Source organism: Gopherus flavomarginatus, chromosome 17, assembly GCF_025201925.1.
Source record: "Gopherus flavomarginatus isolate rGopFla2 chromosome 17, rGopFla2.mat.asm, whole genome shotgun sequence".
Taxonomy (NCBI): domain Eukaryota; kingdom Metazoa; phylum Chordata; order Testudines; family Testudinidae; genus Gopherus; species Gopherus flavomarginatus.
Genome location: NC_066633.1, coordinates 11,242,012 through 11,264,446, shown reverse-complemented (window position 1 = coordinate 11,264,446; position 22,435 = coordinate 11,242,012). Strand labels below are relative to the sequence as shown.

The 22,435-nt window shown below is 41.5% G+C and overlaps 1 protein-coding gene across 11 annotated transcripts in view; it reads left to right on the top strand.

Annotated features, from left to right (window-relative positions):
- FUBP3 (far upstream element binding protein 3) overlaps positions 1-22,435 on the top strand; it is a 57,346-nt gene that overhangs the window by 17,715 nt on the left and 17,196 nt on the right. For 6 of the 11 annotated variants that reach the window (XM_050926135.1, XM_050926134.1, XM_050926145.1 and 3 more), the window contains 10 exons: positions 4,378-4,428; positions 4,873-4,906; positions 6,711-6,760; positions 8,614-8,685; positions 9,924-9,981; positions 12,447-12,609; positions 14,883-14,981; positions 16,902-17,006; positions 17,457-17,559; positions 18,432-18,532. In XM_050926135.1, the coding sequence (XP_050782092.1) occupies positions 4,378-4,428; positions 4,873-4,906; positions 6,711-6,760; positions 8,614-8,685; positions 9,924-9,981; positions 12,447-12,609; positions 14,883-14,981; positions 16,902-17,006; positions 17,457-17,559; positions 18,432-18,532 (836 nt within the window). The remainder of the gene's footprint in view (positions 1-4,377; positions 4,429-4,872; positions 4,907-6,710; positions 6,761-8,613; positions 8,686-9,923; positions 9,982-12,446; positions 12,610-14,882; positions 14,982-16,901; positions 17,007-17,456; positions 17,560-18,431; positions 18,533-22,435) is intronic. The other 5 variants (XM_050926138.1, XM_050926140.1, XM_050926141.1 and 2 more) reach the window with 3 other exon arrangements.

Below are 22,435 nucleotides of genomic sequence, written 5' to 3'. Positions count from 1 at the left end.
AAAATAAGGTTGCTTTTTCAAAGGAAGAGGGGAGCTTGGCTAGTAGCTGCATTTTGAGTTTCAGAAATTGAAGATCAGACCCTGAACTTTGTCACATCCATTTTAAGTCCTGTCAGGCCTTTGACAAATTGTCTTGTGTTCTTTGGTGACACAGGATTTGGAACCAGTGCTCAGCTTTCAGGTAGAGGACTGCTGTTATTCTGGGGTAAAGAGCGTTGGCAGGAGGAGATGGGGAAGAATCCTAGAGACATCTCTCCACCGCCCAAAATGTTTACGGTGACTTCATGATAATGTTTCACATTATTTGTATTAGAGTAATGCCTAGAGGTCCCAACCAAGATCATGGCCCCATTTTAAGTGCTGTACAGACACATAGTAGAGGATGATCCTTGTCTCAGAACTTCCATCAAAATAGACTCGAGCAAAAGGTGAAAGAAAGGATGTATTATCTGCAAGAGAGGGATGGGGACATGAGATCAAGAGTCAGAAGGTTCTGTGGCAGTTAGAATCCAAACCCAATCTCCTCTTCCCTCATTTCAGTGATCCCTTAAAGATGCAAATGTTTTATTGCAGTAATGAGCACTTTAAAGGAATTGTAATAAAACTTAATGAGTGGAAGAATGGCAGACCTCCCCTCTGGTTGCAGTTCTTTAAGGCTTCATTAGGAAGAAAGCTAGTGACTGACTTGAGGAGGGAGAAGTATTTGGGGGAAAGATACACTTTAATTACCCCCTTCCTCAAACACTCTTGACCCCTCTTCAACAAGAGTGTACTTCTCAAAATCCTAATGTATAGTTTGGAACCTTCTATTCCTCAGCTTCCTCTTGTGATGCATTGCTGTGGTTTTATTCTTGTGAGGGATATTTTCTTCCATAAGATTGTGTATTCCCACCATGCACATTAATCTAGTGGGAGGCTGTTTTTATAGGGTGGAAAATAAAAAATAAAAATCTGCATTTGTTTTGAGTATCTGTTAGGCAGAATTCAGTTAAGGTGAAGCCTAAATCAGGATGTAGAGTTATCAACCAGTAGGTGCCATTAACAGGAAATTGGGCTGATTTTATTCAGTCTTTTTCCTTATTTGCAGCAAAATGACTGCACTTACAGTTAAATGGTACTCAATAGATGTAAAGGGACTGACGGAACACATACATGGCCTGTCAGTGTGCAACCCTCTCCTTGCCATTAAGAAGAAGATATATTCTGTGCAGAAGGCACCATCATCAGTTTGTGGTATTTCAGTGCATGCATTCTGCCTCAGACTTGCCTCTCTATTAGTCTGTCTTTCAGAGCAAAATGGGCATGTTTGAGAGAGAATGAAACTTCAAATTGTTGGAACCATGGGCTAATCATTTTCTCATGGCAGGGTCGTCTTTTTTTGCCTGCTATGGTGTTTCTCAGCATTTCATGTTCTGGGGTAGGGAACAAGGAGAGCGCATGTACGCATAAGATGCAGGGAAGTCTTGTGCTTAAGCCATATAGGACTAGGAGGCAAGAAATCTACTCCTCTCTGTTACAGACTTTGTGTAGGTGCCTTAACCTCTTTGTGCCCCCCATTTCCTCTTAAGTAAAATGAGGATATCTACTTTACCTGCATGTTGAAAGAGTTAATTTGTTTGTAATCCGCTCAACATCTTTGGATTGGAGACTCTACTGATGTGCAGTACATGTTACAAAATGGAAGCTATTTTTAATCATCAATGTAAAATTTAGGACAGGTGGAAGGGCTTATTGGGATACAGCTCTGTTTCTTAAATAGGCATATCCAGTTTGCTAAGAGGGAGGCTGAAACAGTGTGTGTTTGGGAAAATGCTAAAGGAAATGTGAAACAGCATTGGCAATAATGGGACTGCTGTTTCTGCCACCTTGTTGGAATAATGTGGAATTGTGATCTGTGTCTAGGGCTCCTAATGCAGTGGTAATGCAAGTAATGTCTCTTGCCCTGTTATTGTTGCAAAAATATTTTTAAAGCAACTTGGGGACAGGGTGGCACGTTTCCGAATTTACTGTGTAAACTTGTATCTTACTTTCCGAGCCTTTCTGTGTAATAGTACCGTTATCAGTAAGAGCAAATATTCCCCATTACATCACCCAACTTTTCTGCTGCAGTATTGATAACTATTAAATTAGGACATTTTATATTCAGAGTGAGTGTATGCAAAGGCAAATCTAAAGGAGTCAATAACACAGCAGTTGTCTTATCTCTGAGCTGAACAGTATAATAAAAATATATATATTCTGTCAATATCTTGGCCCAGGACCATTATCAAGATATTGACACAGAACAGAAATACGGTATTGACTCTGCCTATTTTATTTATCTAAAGTGTGTGTCTGGTCACAAATTTTATGCATTTTCCTATTAGAGAGAGAGAAGGTAGGTGAGGTAATCTCTCTCATTGGACCAACTTCTGTGAGTGAAAGACAAGCTTTTAAGCTTACACAGAGCTTGTCTTTCAGTCTGAGAGTGGTACTCAGTGTCACAGCTAAATACAAGGAGGAACATGTTGCCAAAGATCATTTAAGGGGAGGTGGGCAGTTGTTACCTTTGCAGTCAGGACAAAGGAGGGTTGACGGGTCACAGATTGTTGTAATGAGCCATAAATCCAGGGTCTTTGAGTCCATGACTTGTGTCTAGCAGAGTTATGACTGTAAGCTCCCAGGCTAGTCTTCTGAAGGTGTTGTGCAGGTTTCCTTTGAGAATGAGGCTTGAGAGGTCAGATACGTAGTGATCATTCTGTGAAAAGTGTTTGCCTGCTGATGATAGTGTTATTGTCTTTTATCTTTTTTTTTTTTTTTTTCCGGAGAGTTCATTTGAGAGCATAGAGATTGTCTAATTTCACCCAGGTATTTGTTGGTGAGGCATTTAGTGCACTGGCAGAGGTATACCACATGTTATGGTAGGCATGTGAAGGACCTGTGGATCTTGAAATGTATGTTGTGGGAGTATTGATCATCATAAGCGTGAAAATACGCCTACAACTTTTGCATGTGTTATGACAGGGTATTGCTTCAAGAAACCCTCCAACTTCACCATGCTCATCAGAAGCAAGGTCTTCACAGTTCAGGACATTCCAATTCAAAGCAGCATCAGACCCTGCCATAACAGATGCAAAACCTGCACTCCTCTCCGCTCCTGTGATGACCAATACCCCTCACAACCAACGTAATCAAAATGGTCTTCTAGTTATTAGGAGCAAATGGCCCATTCCTTAGTGTGTTTGACACAGGTGAAGTTCTATAGCAAGCTTTGCAGGATGTTTTTCCTACTTTGCAGTGGACCCTGTTAGGGATGTAAAATATTAACTGGTTAGCATTGGTCTAAATGGTTAACCCTGGGCCAGTCGGCGCACCAACTCCAGCAGCCCTGGAGCTGGCCAGAGCGGCCCCAGTCCAAGCTATGCCAGCTAGCTGGAGCATTCCCCCAGCCCCTCTCCCTTTAATCGGTTAACTGTTTGAATAATATAATTTTAATCATTTAAATGGGTGAACTTTTTAAAGAATATTTACATCCCTCGACCCTTTCAGAACCTTCCACCAACATAGCTGCTGCCTCTTGCTGAGGTGGGGTTAAGCCAGTGGGAGAGCTCTCTCTCCTGTTGGCTTAGAGTGCCTTCACCAGACGCGCTATAGCGGCACAGCTATAAATTCGTAGATCTGCCTTGAGCACTTACACAGGGCTCTTCATGGCCAGGAAAGTTCTAAGCTAGTCTCTTTTCACCAACAGAAGCTGGTCCAATAAGATTACCTCACCCATCCACCCCCCTCTCTAATATCCTGGGACCAACATAGCTACTGCACTGCAAAAAATACACTATTATAGCTGAAGAACGTGAGGTGCATCTGTTTTCTTATTCTCATCATCTGAGTGACAACTTAGTTCAGATCAAAGAATGTGCAAGTTATCACCAAGAAGTTAGGAACAAAATATTTATTATCACAGTTCAGATGGTATCTGCTTGTTTCATCTGTTTTCACCAGCTATCCCCCCTTAGGCGTATGATGTAATCAAACTGGTCTTCTAGTTGTTAGGAGCAAATGGCCCATTTCTTAGTGTGTTTGACACAAGTGAAGTCCTGCAGGAAGCTTTGCAGGATGTTTTTCCTACTTGGTAGTGGGACCCTGTCTGTTGCACCATATTTTTAAGGTAACTTCTGGAGGAAAAATTAATCTATTGGTGGTGGTGGGAGGATGAAACAAATAGCAAAAACATTGTCTTGGTTGGGGGAGGTTAGCTGAGGAGGTGAGGGGTAATCCTAGATGAGCCACCAGATGACAATGTAAGTGTGGCTGAAATGTGTGTATTTAGTAGAAATGTGATAAAAAGATACAATGTGGGTGCCACAAGGTTACTTAATAGACCTATTCCTTTAACAGGTCTCCGTTTAAGTGGGCTCCATGGAGCACAGATAAGAGATACAGAGAGAAGTATGTGCAAGTGATCTCTAATGCTTCTGATTAAACTAAATCTCAAAATCTGTTTTAGCTCTTTGATTTTTTTTTAAATTTAATATCTACCAAAATCTGCTTGATCTTTACATTGGGTTTAATTTGGGATGGGGGAGGAGGTAAGTTGCAGGGATTTGGGCTGGCAGGATTTTCTCCCGTGATTCTCAGCATGGGGAGATACAGATCAATTTCCTATCCTGTGTTCAGCTGGACATTGGATTGTAGACTGCGTTGATCAAGAAATCCCCTCCTGTTTCTTACCACATAACACATTCATTTCAGCCACTGAACCTAAATTACTGTTTTGCTTTTCTTTCATTTTTTTGATGAAATGGTAAGAACTCTTTCTATAGGGATGAAGTTAGTTTATCCGTACTAATGCTTTGATTTTTTTTTTTCCCCTTTTTCCTCTCTCTGCCACAGTAGGTAACCAGTTAGGGGCCCTGGTACATCAAAGGTAAGCTGTGGGTTATGTTTTATTATTTATTGATCAGTTCTAATTGTTTATTGATCCACCATCTGTACTAGAGTGCTAGAAAGTCAGAGGTTGATAACGTGGAAAACTGTAGGCTCTTGTTTTTCTCCAGACTGCCATTTTTGCCTACCCTTTCTGAGACTGCACACTTGAAAAAAAGAGCTCACATTTTTGTAAGGAAGGCTTGGATTTGGCTTCATCTAAATTTGTAGGACTGAGCATAAGATAATGACATGCTCTTTTGGCAGTGGGAGAGGAGTCAGAAGTATTAAGCTGTCAGTTGAGTTTTTCTCGTTTTGCTGGTTAAAATATGATCCCTTGGGTGACTCCTTACCAGGCATGGCATAGTGTGGCTGTAAAGAATGCCGTGTCTTAAGTCGTGCTTGGTTTTTAGAATCTTGCATTTCTGTCGAGAGTAGTAGTGGTTTCACTTCAGAAGGTGCCTCTTGCTCAAAGCCCTTAAATTCCAGATGTGCTGATGGCAACACACTACCATTCTAACCAATCCCTCTATTTAAGGGCTCAGCAGAAAGGGCAAGGAATGGATATGGATACTTGCAACCTCACCGTACTTGGAAGTGGTACTATTACACCAAGGTGGAAGTGTGATGTTAGAACAGTTGGTAGACCCTTGCTGTGCCTGTTCCCTTTCCAAACAGAGGACCTCATACTTTAAGCTGTCAACTAAGCACTCTTTTACCACCACTAATTCACTTGGGGTCCCTTTTACAATATAGGATTTTACCATGATATCACACTGCTGTCTGGCAGTAAAGGTGACCCACATTCTAACTCTGGTATGAGTGGGACAATGTAGTGCTGCAGTAGTAATCGTATTACAGATTAGGTCTTCAGTCGTAAGTACTTATCTATGGCACAGCTGGGGAAAAGTTTTTAGAAATTCATATTTTTATTCTTCCAATGGCTGTTATAAAGCAAACTATCTCATAAGATCTCACAAGAGGCGTCGTTAGAAATTTCCTCCAAAGATATTTAATTGCTTTAAGGGGCATCAGACAAATTGGATATTGTGCATGTTTCAGTGTATGAAGAGTTGGGAAGTGTCTATCAAGATTCACTTGAATCAAGTGCTAATAAATAAGGCAAATGCCATATGCATTGGGCTGTGTTTAAAAGGAGTATCATTTGGAAAACAAGCGAGGTAATTATTCTGCTCTACTCGACACTGATTAGGCCTCAGATGGAAAACTTTAGTTTTTGGCATCACATTTTAAGATAGGCAAATTGAAGTGTCCAGAGAGCAATAAAAATGACAAAACATTTTGTGAAAATTAAGACTGAAGAGGAAGAGCTGAGAACTGCTTATGTTAATTCCAGAGAAGATCTAGCTGAGGGGAAGTATAATTGTCTACAAATACATGAAGGGGTATTAGAGGTCAGAGGCCAGTTAGTCTCATGCAATAAGGACAGACCAAGAAGTAATGGGCTTAAGCTGCATCATGGAAAATTGAGGTTCCAGTTTAGAAAAAGATTTACTTACTTGAACAGCTATGCATTTGGAGCAAAAACAGCCAAAGGAGGCATGGAATCAACTTCAGTGGAGCTAATCAAGGCTACATTTAAAATATATCAGTTTAGGAATAACTAAACCGATTCTCCATGAAGAAAGGGGTAGAATAGATGACCCTCTAGGGGTCACTTCCAACCCAAATGGTTTTGATTATGGCTGAAGTCTTTACTTTGTATTGTGTCTGACTTTTATGGGTGCACAAAGATGGTCTACTAAATGGTTCTTTGCAGTGACTATTTCAATCTCCATTTTTAGGACAGTAATAACAGAAGAATTCAAAGTGCCTGATAAAATGGTTGGATTTAGTAAGTATCCTGGATGTTTTTGTTTTAAATTCAGTTTCTAAATGTACATTCTGTTCAGGAACAGTGCTTATTGTGGTGGATGAGGAATAAGGCACACAACTTCAGTCAATGCCACTGCGAATTTACTGGCTGTGAAAAATCATGGCTATTAATAACATCCCCCTGTAAGGGCAAATTAAACTCTGTCTGCCACAATGCCCTGCAGTTAAAAGCCGAGATATAAGCTACCTGTTTCCTGGAAAGGGTTTTACAGCGATGAATATGGAATAGGGTTTTTTGGGGTATGAGGCGGCAGGGGACACAGATTTCTGAAGATCTGCTGTTCTGGTAACTGGCTGTCACCACAGATTCCCCAGACCAAATTACATAATGGTTTGCCACGAACGAATCCATTTTCCTGTCACCAGAAGCAGTTACTGTATTTAAGTACACTATTGTCAGTGGGGAAGAGGGAGGAGAGAGAAAGTGTTTAAACACTTCAAGTGAAAGTTGAATTTTTACAGGTCCCTAGTATACTCAGTGCAGAGAGAAATAACTGGGGTGCACTTTCCTGCACAGGTGAATTTCTCTCTCCTTTTTCGTCCTGATTGTTTGTTCTTCTTCTTCTCTCTCTCTCCTTCACCTCACTCTTGCACCCTTGACGATGTTCTCGCACCCTTCACCCTGATTCCTGTGTTCCTCCAGCTGTTCACTGTTTCTCCTTTCAAGGGAATCCTCCCGCTGGCACGACTAAAGAGTCATGCCACAGCATATTCCATAACCTTTGGATTCCAGCATGCCATCTCTTCTGGTAAAGGAGCATCACCCAAAATGCTCTGCTTAATGTGTGAAGAGTGAAAAGGGAAATAACAATCCACGTTTACTTACACACAGGCTGACAGGCTGTCCAACCTGAAGCTGAAATTGAAAACACTCTTCCTGGCTCAGTTCTTTAGTCATTTGTTGGTTTCTTATAAAGGAGCAGCACTCTTTTCTTTCTGCCTCCCCCCTATGCCCTCCCACTCCAATCTCTTTTAGGGGCCAGGTGCTGGCCATTCAGAAGGTAGTTCCGTAAGGAGAAGGCCTGGGCAAAAAGTTGCTTCATGCCACATACTAAAGAAGGTGATAAAGATTCAAGCTCAGACAGGTACTAGCAGAAGCAAGTGCCACAGTTGGCCCTCTACAGAGAGAATGTTGACCCAGTCATGCCTGCTTAGACTTGGCTGACCTGTAGCTGTGTTCCATGTTACTATTTGGGAAAGGTGTATATGGCTGGCTGTGCATGTTCTCTCCCTGCTATACTGTGTGGAACACAGTCGTCATTCAGTGATGCAGGGGATCCAGGGGAGGCTAGCTTTCATGTTCAGCTTGAGGTCTGGCATGGCACTTCAATATAAAACCCAGGTGTATTAAAGTGTAGATCAAACCGGCGACATGCTCTTGAAGGAGGGACAGTGAATTCTTTTAAAAAATTAAATAAATAAAAAGAACACCCAAAATATCTGTGCTTTGGCTGCAAAATCATCAGGACAGCCATGTTTTCTTGTCAAACCTGAGATTCAGGTTGTCACAGGACAATAACCTTAAAACACCTTTCCTGGCCTGTCTCTGTTTAGTAACTTATTTTTACCTACCATGTGTTCCCAGTTCAATGTAAGAGTTGTATTTACAAGGAAATACAATTAATTTTTTTGCTGAATTGTAGTAATGATTCTCCATAACATTGGCTTTCTGTGTACCAAAGTATGGAGGCCTGTTCTACAGTTTTGGAATACAATCTCCCCTTTACTGCCAGTTGCAGTGGAGTAAAGGGAGCAGATACTCTGCTCGTGGCTAGGACTACAGGAAATTGACACTTTTTGAACTTGTTTCAGTAATCGGCAGGGGCGGTGAACAGATCTCACGGATCCAGGCAGAGTCTGGCTGTAAAATTCAGATTGCTCCAGGTAAGAGCTTCTGTGTGTAGTGGAAGCAAGGTGTGGCATTGAAATATGGCATGTCCAATAGATGTGGAGACCTGGCTGTGCATCACATTCATATGTGTTATCACTGGTTACCAAATGATGCACAAGGGAATTCTGTTCTAGGACTGATGTCCATACTAGCACAGAAAACAGACCTGGGGACTACCTCTAATCAAGAAGCAGATGCAACTTAAGTGTTAAATTATAGTCCATGTTGTTCCATACCGAGATGGGAAATGCTCCTGTGTAGGGCTGTCTTCCAGTGGCACTTCTTTGGAGAGATCAGATGTGGATTGTATTTAATTGCTTAGTCTTGTCAGTTTTTGGAAACTGAAATTTCAAGAGATCAGGAGTTGCTCCTGATAGGATCCATCTCAAACTAAAAAGGAGACTGTACCAATCTTGTGTGATATGCTGCGTATTCTTGCTTTATACTATTTTCTGTGAAGATAGTCAGTGTGTGTGTCGTTCCCCCTCCCGCCCCTCCATGGGAAAACAGAAGTGTGTTACTATATAGTTATTGCAAAATATTATCTTCTGCATTTTTAATCTTAATTGTCAGGGAGAGATTTAAAAATAAAGGAAACATCCATTTTGTCTTTGAAATATGTTGCTCCTGGATATCTCTGAATTCTCATTAACATGTTCTATGTGCAAAGGGAACATTTTAGTGCTGCCCTTTGGTCACTGAAGCAGCTGTCCAGTTTTTTTAATCCAATTGAATTGCATGTAACAACTTGTTTACTAGGAGTGTGACACTTAAAAGAAAGCTAACGTGGAATATATAGTTGTACTAAGTGTAGGAAAACACCATAATCATATCAGTCTAAGATGCCACAGGAGCAAGACTGAATACTCAAGCAGGAGTGAGTGTGCAGGGTGATTGAAGGATAAATAAGATACTTAGAAAATATTTGCTTTATTTCCAGATACATAATTATAATGAATTGCAGCAGGTATAGAACCTGATTGCTTCACACAAGAACTGTGTACACTTTGAGGCTGCCCTTTGTTCTTGAGATTGGATGTCTCTAACCACCCTCTTGTAACGTGCAATGCATAAAGGATCATGTAGATTTTACTGCCTCTTTTAACCACGAAAGAGCTAGTTCTGTAGGCTGTGCCTAGGCTGCTTGTATCTGCCTGCTTGGCCGGCTACTGCTGGCGATTCAGGAGTTGTGAAATATCCAATCCCTGTCACGTTCTTGTTCCCTTCACAGACAGCGGTGGGATGCCTGAGAGGCCCTGTGTGCTCACCGGAACACCAGAGAGCATTGAGTGAGTCTTGTTTTGTTCTTTTTTCTCTTTCTTTTCCTCTTCCTTACCACTGTGTTCTGTCAGTGCTGCTATTTGGTTAGCCACAATCAGCAAATATTGGCCTATAGAAGCTTTAGGGTCACCAGACTCTAGAGCCATTTTGTTCTAACACTGAGACGTTTACTCATCAAAGGCTTTTCCAGTTAATCTGCTGAACCCTCTGCAGAAATTCCCATGGATTTCCATTTCACAGGGTTGCTCTTAGGGCACTTCGCATGCAGTTGACTAACTGCAAGTTTCCAGGATACTAAATTAAGCCATTAAAGGTCACTCTTCTCCCCTCTGCCTTCCCACTGCTACTGAGATGGCCATCCTTCCAGCTGAAGAGGGGCTGCATAAGGCCCCCAGAGCCTGTCAGTTGCACTCCTGAATAAACTGGAGGTGTTGCTCCAGAGCAGCATGAGGTCCATCAGGATGCCTTCTCCATATTGCTGCCAGCTAGAAGCGAAGGACTGAACTGAATATTTGAACTCTGGTCCCTGCATGGTAAACACACATTTGGCAATCCAGCAGAGGTTTCTATTCTGTAGGCCTATAGAAAATTTAGGGACAGTGTTTCCTCCCTCCCCCTTCCCAGGAGCTGAGTTTGAGACTCTCACAAACCAGTTGAGGACCTCCTGCTGGGACTGAATCCAGGATCCTCAGGCTTACAGGAACACACTTAACATATGGAGCTGCTCTTTCTCTCCCCAACCTTTGGGTAGGTGGGTTTTTTAAAATCCATCTGGGAATCGCTGAGTTGCATTTTGATAAAAATATGTAGGCAGAAAGACTGTCTCTTTCAAGAGAAGACTTTCACTGTTCTTCCATTCCTATGAGATCTAAGGATGCTTAAATCCCCTCACTCTACCATAATTCTGCACGCATTGAACCTGAATAAGTGTAATTGGCAAGCACACATTATAGGGCAAACAATATGGTTTTGCTGGTATTGAGGCTTTTTTTTCCTCTAGCGAAGAATATTTCAGAACAAGAGCAAAATACTAAAAAGCTGTAATGCCTGATGAGACACTTGGGGAAAACGGGTAAGAGCAGATCTTAACACCTAAAGTTCTGAAATATGCAGCCAAACACATACTCCTATCCAAGGCAGTCTCAAGTGATCCCACTTCTTTAAACTTGTGAAGCTGAATGAGGAAGAAGGCTCAATAACAGGCCAATATTCGTAACAGTTAGGTGGTTGTTTTAAAAAAAAAAAAAAAAATTACCTTAAGTATTCATAAAGCCCTTAGATTTTTAATAAAATTATTTTTGTAATGGAAACAGTAAGGAAGACAATTAAAACAGAGGGCAGATGATGCTCTGTTTCAATGTGCCCTCTGTTTTAACCTCTTCCTTACTTTTTCCATCAAAAATTAACTTAAGGGCTTTAAGATTGGTTTTGTGCTTTTTTAAAAACAACCAAGAACCCAACTGTTAATTTCAAATCTGAAATCTACTTCTGGAAATTCCAGCTCCTGCTTGCTTCCTGATTGAGGCCCGAGGTTGGGGTGATGCTCTGCTGGTGGATGCAGGCCATCAGATCCCCCCACCCCCTGAGTTGACACTCCCAGGGGAATGCATCTGAAGGGGATAATTCCCTCTGCAGCGTGTGCTGCAGAGTCCTGATGTACACGGGATGGTTGGATGCTAAGTGGAGGAGAGAGGAAGAACACCACCCAAGTGCAAATGGGTGACTGCTGACCTGGCTCCAGCTTCTTGAGTGAAGGGAAGGGGCAGGTAGATGGCAGCAATTAACATGAAGATGGAAAGCCACTGCCAGTCAGTTCAGCCATTATAAAGCTGCCAGGGAGCAATCTCCTGGCCTTGTCATTTGCCTGCTTTCATAGGCAGCACTTAATCTCCTGCCCTCGCTGCTACATGAAGCCCCTGCCCCATTTTCTGTACAACCCTAGCAGCCCCTAGGGAGGCTGCAAGTGTTGCTGGGGGAGAGTAGGCTGAGAAGAAGAGATTCACCTGTGGCTCTGTCTCATATCAGAGGGTGGTGGTCTAACCTGCTGTGTTACTGTATCAGAGCAGCGCTCCTTGCCTGCCTCAGTCAGGAAGTGAAGTTGTGGTTGCGATTTACAAAGATTTATATTAACAGTAAAATTGGGATTTTAGGCATTAGAGATTCTTCTTGACTCCACTTAAAATGTGGTGCACCCAAGCTGTGGTGAAGCCAATGCTTTAAAAATGTGTAAGCATCAAAGGGGTCAAGATGCACTGTTTCCTACCCTTTCCACTTTTTAGAAATCAAAGTGCCGATAGGTGTTGTGAAGGGGAATTGGTGTTCCAAAGCATAAAAGCCATTGTGCTAACCATGGTTTTCTTCTCATCTCTTCACTTCTCCTCTCCCCAAATGTCTCACATTCCAATGGTTCTTAGTTTCTTGGGCAGATGAAATAGTATTGTCTAATGGTCGTTGTCCTTGCTTCTTTTCAAAGACAAGCGAAGAGACTACTGGGGCAGATAGTGGATCGCTGTCGGAATGGACCTGGCTTTCACAACGAAGTTGATGGCAACAGTACAATCCAGGAGATTCTGATCCCGGCATCCAAAGTGGGTCTAGTCATTGGCAAAGGAGGCGAAACAATAAAACAGTTGCAGGTGTGCAAGATGTTTTTACTTCAAGGAACTTTGCTAGGGGAAAGTTCCTCTAGATTAAGGGTTCCCAAACTAGTACACGTACCTCTGGTAGTATGTGAGCTCTGTGTTCCATCCATTCACTTCACAACAACTTAAGAAGGTGGTGTGTGACCCAATAGAGATCAGGAAAGTGTGCTTTAAAATAAAGAGCCTCTGGTGCCTGCTGTAGGAGGTTAATGTTAGTCTTTCACCTTCAGAGATCTGGGTTCAAATCCAGCCCTGAGTTACAAAAGGAATGATCTTGTTCTCAGTTGAGCTCCTAGTGGATGTTTGTCTGCATTATAAGAGACGCATAGCAAAGGGTGTCCCAGGTCAATATTCAAGTACCTTGGTGAAGCTGCTTTATGCCTGCTATGCTGTTCCCAAGGATACGTTTCATCAAATTAATTACTTCTGTAGGTGAAGTTGGTATTTAATCTCCTCTTCTCTCCCTCCACCCCCATGAACACGTGTGTAAATCAGAGTTCCTGGATATATTTTTTTCTCTATCTTGGTATACTTTACACATCTTTCAAGGCTATAAAGGGCTTCAGAAATACATTTATGCCAAGATACTAATTGTGATTTTTTTTTTTTTTGGTTGAGAGCTTTAATTTTGGCCGTATCATCCAAAGGTATCTGGCACACTGTGTAATTGAGTGTTTAGAAAGGTTCTTATCTCCCTGTTACGCTTGGATGGAAAGACAGAAGTTGGATTTTCTGTTAGCAGTTCTCTCTCCGCACTAGAATGCGGTGTGGTGAGACAGGCTACGTCCAGACTACCCGCTGTATCGGCGGGTTAAAATCGATTGCTCGGGGATCGATATATCGCGTCTAATCTAGACGCGATATATTGATCCCCAAGCGCGCTTATATCGATTCTGGAACTCCATCAACCCCAGCAGAGTTCCGGCATCGACAGGGAGAGCCGCGAACATCGATCCCGCTCGGTGTGGACGGGTGAGTAATCCGATCTTAGATATTCGACTTCAGCTACGTTATTCACGTAGCTGAAGTTGCGTATCTAAGATCGATTTCCCCCCCGTAGTGTGGACCAGCCCACACACAGTCCTGTGCTTAGGCTGTAGAACAGTTTTGTAAAGTAGAGTATCGTAGATTGCTTAAAAAATAGGATAAGAACTGCCGTACCGGGTCAGACCAAAGGTCCATCTAGCCCAGTATCTGTCTACCGACAGTGGCCAATGCCAGGTGCCCCAGAGGGAGTGAAGCTAACAGGCAATGATCAAGTGATCTCTCTCCTGCCATCCATCTCCATCTTCTGATGAACAGAGGCTAGGGACACCATTCTTTACCCTTCCTGGCTAATAGCCATTTATGGACTTAGCCACCATGAATTTATCCAGTTCCCTTTTAAACATTGTTATAGTCCTAGCCTTCACAGCCTCCTCAGGTAAGGAGTTCCACAAGTTGACTGTGCACTGTGTGAAGAAGAACTTCCTTCTATTTGTTTTAAACCTGCTACCTATTAATTTCATTTGGTGACCCCTAGTTCTTGTGTCATGGGAATAAGTAAATAACTTTTCCTTATCCACTTTCTCTACATCACTCATGATTTTATATATCTCTATCGTATCCCCCCTTAGTCTCCTCTTTTCCAAGCTGAAGAAGCCTAGCCTCTTTAATCTTTCCTCGTATGGGACCCTCTCCAAACCCCTAATCATTGTAGTTGCCCTTTTCTGAACCTTTTCTAGTACTAGAATATCTTTTTTGAGGTGAGGAGACCACATCTGTATGCAGTATTCGAGGTGTGGGCGTACCATGGTTTTATATAAGGGCAATAATATATTCTCAGTCTTATTCTCTATCCCCTTTTTAATGATTCCTAACATCCTGTTTGCTTTTTTGACCGCCTCTGCGCACTGCGTGGACGTCATCAGAGAACTATCCATGATGATGCCAAGATCTTTTTCCTGACTCGTAGCTAAACTAGCCCCCATCATATTGTATGTATAGTTGGGGTTATTTTTTCCAATATGCATTACTTTACATTTATCCACATTAAATTTCATTTGCCATTTTGTTGCCCAATCACTTAGTTTTGTGAGATCTTTTTGAAGTTCTTCACAATCTGCTTTGGTCTTAACTACCTTGAGCAGTTTAGTATCATCTGCAAACAGCATGCTGGAAGGCTGCTGATCTGACCCATATAAATATTTAGTGACCAAAGTTTGGACACCTACTGTTCACTCTTGTTTAGGGACCATGCTGATTCAAGTCTTGTGTGGCTTTTGCAGGAGCGAACAGGTGTGAAAATGGTTATGATCCAAGATGGCCCATTACCAACGGGAGCAGATAAACCTCTCCGTATTACTGGAGATGCTTTTAAAGTACAGGTATGGAGTAAAAAACACTTCATGTGATTCTGCATAATTGTGCTAACAGAACCTTTAGACAGTGGAATTGTTGATGGTGCTTGTGAGCATGTAGTGGAGTTAAATAAAGTTGTGGATGCTTAGTTAGAAAATGTTGGCTGCTGTTCATTCCAAACATCTACAGATGAAGGTAGGTGCTGGCACCTATGCTATAGATAAGACTCTAGTGTAACTCGAATGTTTAATTCCTCAGACAGCCAGTTAACACCTGTAATTTGAAAGCAGAACAAATCCTGGCACCAAAGGTTAAGCGTATTCAATATTTATATTGCAGTTGCATCCAGGGCCTCTGTTGTGCTAAGTACTTAAAACATATAGTCGTGACTTCAGAGCTTAATCCCACAATCTTTCTGGAGGTGGTAGGATGCTTCCTAGTGGATGTTTAGATCTACCAGTTATAGCAGTTTGTGCTGATGAGGTGCCTTACTAGAGGCTGGTGCAGTAATCTAAATTTAGACAACTCTCAAAACATTAAAAGGCTGGTACAGCAGTTTGTTGCACCAGGTAGCACCCAACAGCTAAAGTTAAATTTTCAGTTCCTGCCCAAGCATAGGAACAATGGGTGAGATCTTTCAGAAGCATTCGGCACCCAACTCCTGTTGATTTTCTGTGGGAGCTGAGTGTCTGGTTGCCTTTAGAAACACCTACAATGATAGGGTGTTTCAAGTCATTCCTGAAGAAGACTAATATCCTTTCCTACACTCCTAGCTCTATCTAGCTAGTAATACAGCTTTCAATTTGATGAATGATGATTCATAAACTGAGCATTACAAAAGTGTAGATCTATAAGACAAATTTAAAAGCGCTCTTACATTTTCAACCAAACTGCATCTCACCTGTCACTTACACTCTCTAGACCGCCCCTCTGTCTGCCTTGCTGGATGTGCTTCAGCATATTTTCTATGTTCTTCCTGAGCAGTAAATCCCATGCGAATCAGAATTAAGGGATCTTAGACTGCAAACCCTTCAAGGCAGGGATTGTCTGTTTGCACAGCACCTAACAAACTCTAGATCCTTGAGCACCTAACAAACTCTGGATGCTACAATAGTTGCACTTGGCAGATAATTTTGCAAATGGTGGATTTTTATTAAAGCATGCCAATAACTGTTTTCCATGTCAACCTTTTTTGTGATTTCTGCTTCAGTAAAAGGTTGAGGGGACACCTTCCCCTATATCTTATTAACACAACCACCAAATATCGGCCGTGCTGCTTCAGGTAATGCATGGAGCCTAAAGTTTGATATGTAGCTTTAATAAGTACACTTCTATAAATGGTGGCTACTATAGGTTTGTTAGCAATGTACACTTTCACTAGGTGGGCTGTATAGTAGCTTATGAAAGGCCTTCAGAAACAAGCACACGATTATTCGCTCTTGTAGGAAAACCTTCACAGATTACCAGGGTTGTTCTCTGGTGCTTGCTTTTCACCATGTTTGGTAGCTAGTATTTCTTCTTTTCCTTCCTGTCTCCTCCTCCCCATCTTCTAGTGGACTTGCAGTTTAATGTGCCATCATGGCTTCTGCAATAGCATGTATGGGTTTGAGTTCTGTTCAGCAGCAAGGGTCTTTAATTTCCTTAAAACCCAGTTAAGATTATATTTTAGAAACAAATGTCCATGTTTTTTGAAAGACATTTTAAACAATTGCACATGGGGATCTTCCTTCTAAATAACTATCAAATTTCTAATGAGGAAGGGAGGATGCAATACAAAACAGATCTCCACTAAAATGGTGAAAGAAATCCAAAGTGAAGGAATTTCCATCTGCTTAATATAAGAAGCAATTCTGCTTGATGCCTCCTAATCATTGAGGCCATGAGCACCAAGACGGAAAGTGGGATAGACATGAGTTAAAAGGTAACCATAATTTTTTTCCTCACAGCAAGCAAGGGAAATGGTACTGGAGATCATCCGAGAGAAAGATCAGGCAGATTTCCGAGGCGTACGAAGTGATTTCAGCTCTAGAATGGGAGGAGGCAGCATAGAGGTATCTTCTTTTCACACGTGCTTTGGTTACCTCCCCAGAGTGAGGGATGGAGACCATTTAAGTTCAAACATTGCCAGTGAGATTTATTTCCTTCACAGTGCTCCCTGCCTTTAAATATGTTGCACCCATCCACCAGAAGAGGCTCACCAGCTTTTCAGAGAGGGCATTTGCTTGGGCTTGCGGGTGGCACTTCCATCTCCCAAAATTGTTTTTTGCCGTTCTTGTAATGCAGAGGGCTAAGTTTGATAGGGGAAGGGGCTTATCGCCAGTAGAAATATTAAGGATTGAAAATTGCCCATACACTTGTGCTTAAGAGGGAAAAGACATTACAGCCTGGAGCTGCTTCATTTGGCCTGGCATGGTGCATAAGTGGGATGAATACTCCTCTTGTAAAACAAGTATAATATATGCCAGTTCTGAGTTTTCACACTGCTTTGCTTTTCCCATCAGGTCTCTGTGCCTAGGTTTGCTGTTGGAATTGTAATAGGAAGAAATGGAGAAATGATCAAAAAGATTCAGAATGATGCTGGCGTTAGGATTCAGTTTAAACCAGGTTTGTGTGAGAACAAAGGTCTGTTGCTTTCTGATCACTGTGCGAAGCAGGGACTGCCCAGTTTTATTGCTTAGTGCTAATCAACAGCAGCTAGTTTTCTGTCTGCTTGTAGTTACTTAGGCTGTGTCTACACTGCACTTTGATAGGTAAAACTTTTATCAGTCGGGGGTGTGAAGAAAACACGCCCCAGCCGACAAAAGTTTTACCAATGAAAAGCGCTGCTGTGGACAACACTTTTTTTATGCGTGCATTTATTTTGCTGGCAGAAGAGCTCTCTCTTACCTGCAAAGATTAACTACCCTGGAGACCTTACAGCGGCACAGTAGATACAGCTTTAGTGCCCCTTTCTAAATGACATGCCACCTCCTTGGTTCCTCATGCAGTTTTTACAGAGGTTTTCTGCTTGTTGCCTGTGATACAGGAAAGAAATTGTATACACCTCATTTTCAAAACATTAGACATTATGGCAGCAATGTCTTGGTCTTGTAGTTAATTGATACAAAGAATTGGATTACGGAAAAACCTTGTTTCCTGACTTTAAAGTACTCCAGGATATTCCTGGCTTTTAGGGATCAGGACTTGACAAATTCAAATAATTTCCTCTGGGTCACTTGGCTACCTTTAGCCAATCTCTTTCAAGGTTTATCATGTTGCATGTGAAAGTGTTACCTTTCCACTATTAGACTCTTCCCAGATAATCAACATGGGTTCGTAGGTGGCTTGGGGGAAGGTCCGAAGATAGAGGAGAAAGATGGCAGGTCCAATACAACAGATCTACCTATGGGAAAACACTGGCAATAGCCATACTGGAGGGAAGCTGCATTTGGTGGGTGGGCCTTTTAATTAAGTCTTTGTCACCTCTCCCTCCACAGATGATGGGATTAGTCCTGAAAGAGTCGCGCAGGTCATGGGGCTTCCTGATCGGTGTCAGCATGCAGCTCATATCATCAATGACCTTATTCTCACAGCACAGGTGGGTTCTGTAGACTCCCATGAGGCAAACACCTATATTGATAGGGAATGGGAAAGGTAGTTATGGGAAGTACATAGTAAACATAGGTGGCGGCCTATAGTCATATCACCGAGAAGGAATAGAAGGTATTGAGTAGACAACTGTGTTCTCTTTTCAGGAGGCCATTTATGCTGCTACCCATTAGAGTGCTGTAGTGTCACTTTCGTAAAGTGTTTTCCTATCCTTGGTGCCACTTAACCATGTGCTGGTTCAACTATGGAAGGTCTCTCAAGCACATCCATTTAGTTCTCGGATAGCTTAATATTGTCAGTTTCTTGTACATTTTTAGTATAAGAAGAAAATGGTGAATAATATACTGCTTGTTTGCTTAGATAATTAACATTTTGCTCATGATTTGCATCAGGCTGCAGTAGGATGGTAACTGGAATTTAAAAATAGAAAACAGCATTATAACATTTATATTTATTAAACAAAATAACCTTAAATGTTTTGGATACAGACGCTTCTCTTATCGAGACATGTTTCATATTTACACCTAAATAATCAGCAATACAACAGCAATCTTGCTCTGCTTTGTCCAAGGCTATGGAAATAGGCTTCAATATATTCAGTGAATCTAATACATTTCTCTTCAGTCTGTTGCCTGCTTTGGCTGTGATAGTTCCATCTGTTTTTGTCACTATTTTTTCTTCATAAATTGTCATTAGAATAGGCCAGTTCTTACTAAATCGATCAAAACACTCAACCACTGAATTCCATCGTTTCATCGTAGGGGAGAATTCGTTTGGATCCTCCTGTTCTTTTCAGTGAAGCTGAAGCAAGGTGGTTGTTATGGAAGTATTTTGCAATTTCAAAAAGATTTTTCTTTATTCTTGGAGTTGTACTTAACTCTTCAAATGAACGTTGCATCCAAACAAGTACTGCGCCCATATATTACAAGTTTCAGGTTCCCTTCATTATCCTCTAGATTTCTTCTTATCTTGCCTACATTGGCAGCATTGTCTGTAACACAACTATGTATTTGACACTTGAATTTTTGTTCAATGTGTTCTAAGTATTCTGCTGTATGGCCATTTCCTGGTGTATTAATAGTTTCTGTAGGATAGACAACCCCATCTTCTTCTTCTGTCTCACAAGCACATTTTACTGGATCATTGTGTACATTGTTCCACCCATCAAGACTCAGATTAACAAATGTTCCATCAATGTTTTTTTGCAAGCTCTTCAATTTACTTCTTGTCGACTGTATCCAGCAATGTCTGCTCTGCAGGGTGGAGTGTAGCCTGATTGTAATGATTGCACCAAGTCAATGAAATGTTTGTTCCGAACAAGTGGAAAGGGAGAATTTGTTGCATAAATGAATCAAGACATTTTTTCATCTGTGGACTCTTGCTAGAATTTGCAGGGCCTGATTATGAACTCAGCTGTGGTTTTACTGAATGATGAAGAAAAAGACTAAATGAAAGACTTCCTCCTCCTGCAGCTGTTTGTACCACCTGTTTAAAAGAGAGAGAACTGGGTTTAGAATAAATTAGAGAGAAAATAAATCATAAGGATTGTCTGAATCTATTTAAACCCTTATCTCTAGCAATGTACCGAACTGGTTGTGGGGGGGAAGACGGACTTTTTTTTTTTTAATGTTGAAGTTAATACTTAAAATCTTTACTTTTAAATAGGAAATCTTCACCTGGGATGTTTGATTACATTGAGCAATAAAAATTGTCAGACGTCCAGCCATACGTCAAAAAGTAATTGATAAATACTCCCACAACAAACTCATTTGCCAATTATCTTTTGAACACACATTTTGAAATTCACAAGTAAACTCTCCCCAAAAAACACATTTATGACAGTAATCTAAAGTTATCATTTACTAGCGTAGTAAGACAGGGTAGGCTGTCCATAAGAATAGTGAAAAATTAGTCAGATGGTTCAGACACACCCATCTCATCTTCGAAGACTTTCCTTTTGAGGAGCACTTTTCATAATGTTTCATTCTGACCACTAGGCCTTGAATCTCTTTGTTGCACTGTTTAAATTTGGTACGTGTTCTTTTTTTTACCCAGAGGTCCAAGAATTTCTTGAAAATATTCCCAAATAGGGTCTTTTGTACAAGCTGCAGCCATGACAGGTTTTTTCTCCAGTTCCTTAGTGTTGAAATCAGCACGAGCGACTGCACTCTGATTCCCACAGTGTCCTGCTTTGGCACCAGTCTTGCTCCTTTCTGGCTGCGCACTCTGCTCCTTCTCCCGTGTTACATAACTCCCCCATCAGTACCTCCAGAAAACACAAGAAGTAATCACGCTCCGAGCCTTCTGCTCATGTGACCCTGTGCTTTTAGATTTTATTTGTTTAGCAGGAGAGGGAAGCAGGTGAGAAATTAATGGATTTCTGTTTTTTGTATCTCTGTGTACACATGCAAGGAGACAGAGCAAGGCTATTTACTTGAAGTACCCAAAACCATCCAGAAGCAAGGACTGGTAGTTACTGGACAGATCAGTATCTTTCCATGAGCTGGAGAGCAGGTATCCATGGTGGGTGGAGTCATACATGTTTTTAATTTGAGATTTGAACCTATCAGAGCTCAGGGAGGGAGAAGCTGTAAAATAGGAGTACGGCACCACCCAGGTGGGCTCAGTGGATGAGCCTGATGAGACACACGATGGTGTCTTCTGGAGGTAGGGTCCCAGTACCTGGGGTGACTTTGCCAGTCTCCTGCACCCAGTAGCATAGCCTCTGGACCCCCCACAGGATCAGGCCATTAATATAACACACGGCCTGCTGTGCTATATTTATATAACGCTTGACCTCAAAAGTTAGATGTTTTTCCCTTAATCATTTTTTATATAGAAAAGCAGCCTTGAAATCAATTTTTTTAAATAAGCTCAAGGATTCAGCATATTTATTTTATATTTAAACATTTTAAGAGATTATAATTTTAGGCCTTAATATTTTGTTTATATTTAGATTTCATTTTAAATGGGTTTATTTTTAAAAAGAAAAATGTAATTAGCATTTACATAACAAATCTTTTTTAAATTTAAAAAATCCAATTTTCACTTTTTCAAAAAAAAAAATCAATTTTTATCTATCCTGGTTGGGGGGGAAAAGCCTGGAATTGAGGGTTGGGGTTAGCATGGAAAAGCTTGCTACTACCACAGGGCTTGATAAGGGTGAGAAGTGCTCAGAATGGCAGAGCACAAACTGAGTGCACAAAGAGCTCTTTTCTTCTGGATCGTTTCTGCAGGTTCTAGCTCAGGGTAGGCAACCTATGGCACGTGTGGCAAAAGCGACACGTAAGCTGATTTTCAGTGGCACTCACGCTGCCCGTGTCCTGGCCACTGGTCCGTGGGGCTATGCATTTTAATTTTAAATGAAGCTTCTTAAACATTTTAAAAATCTTATTTACTTCACTTACAATAGTTTAGTTATACATTATAGATTTATAGAAAGAGACCTTCTAAAAATGTTAAACTGTGTGACTGGCACACAAAACCTCAAATTAGAGTGAATAAATGAAGACGTGGCACACCACTTCTGAACAGTTGCAGACCCCTGTCCTACACCGCTACCTCGATATAACGCCACCAGATATAACACAAATTTGGATATAACGCTATAAAGCAGCGCCCTAGGGGCGCAGGGCTGTGCACTCCGGTGGATCAGGGCAAGTTCAATGTAACAGTTTCACCTATAACACAGTAAGATTTTTTTGGCTCCCAAGGACAGCGGTATATCGAGGTAGAGGTGTAGCTAATGGATCTGTAACCTGGATACCCATCCTTGTGCTGTTCTGAAAAGGCTCTAGGGCTGGAAAGCTCCACTGCTCTTTCTGGAAGGCAGTGGGGGGAGAAAACAGCCTTTTGTGGCTCTTCCCAGCACTGTTTGAAAACCTCTTTGCAT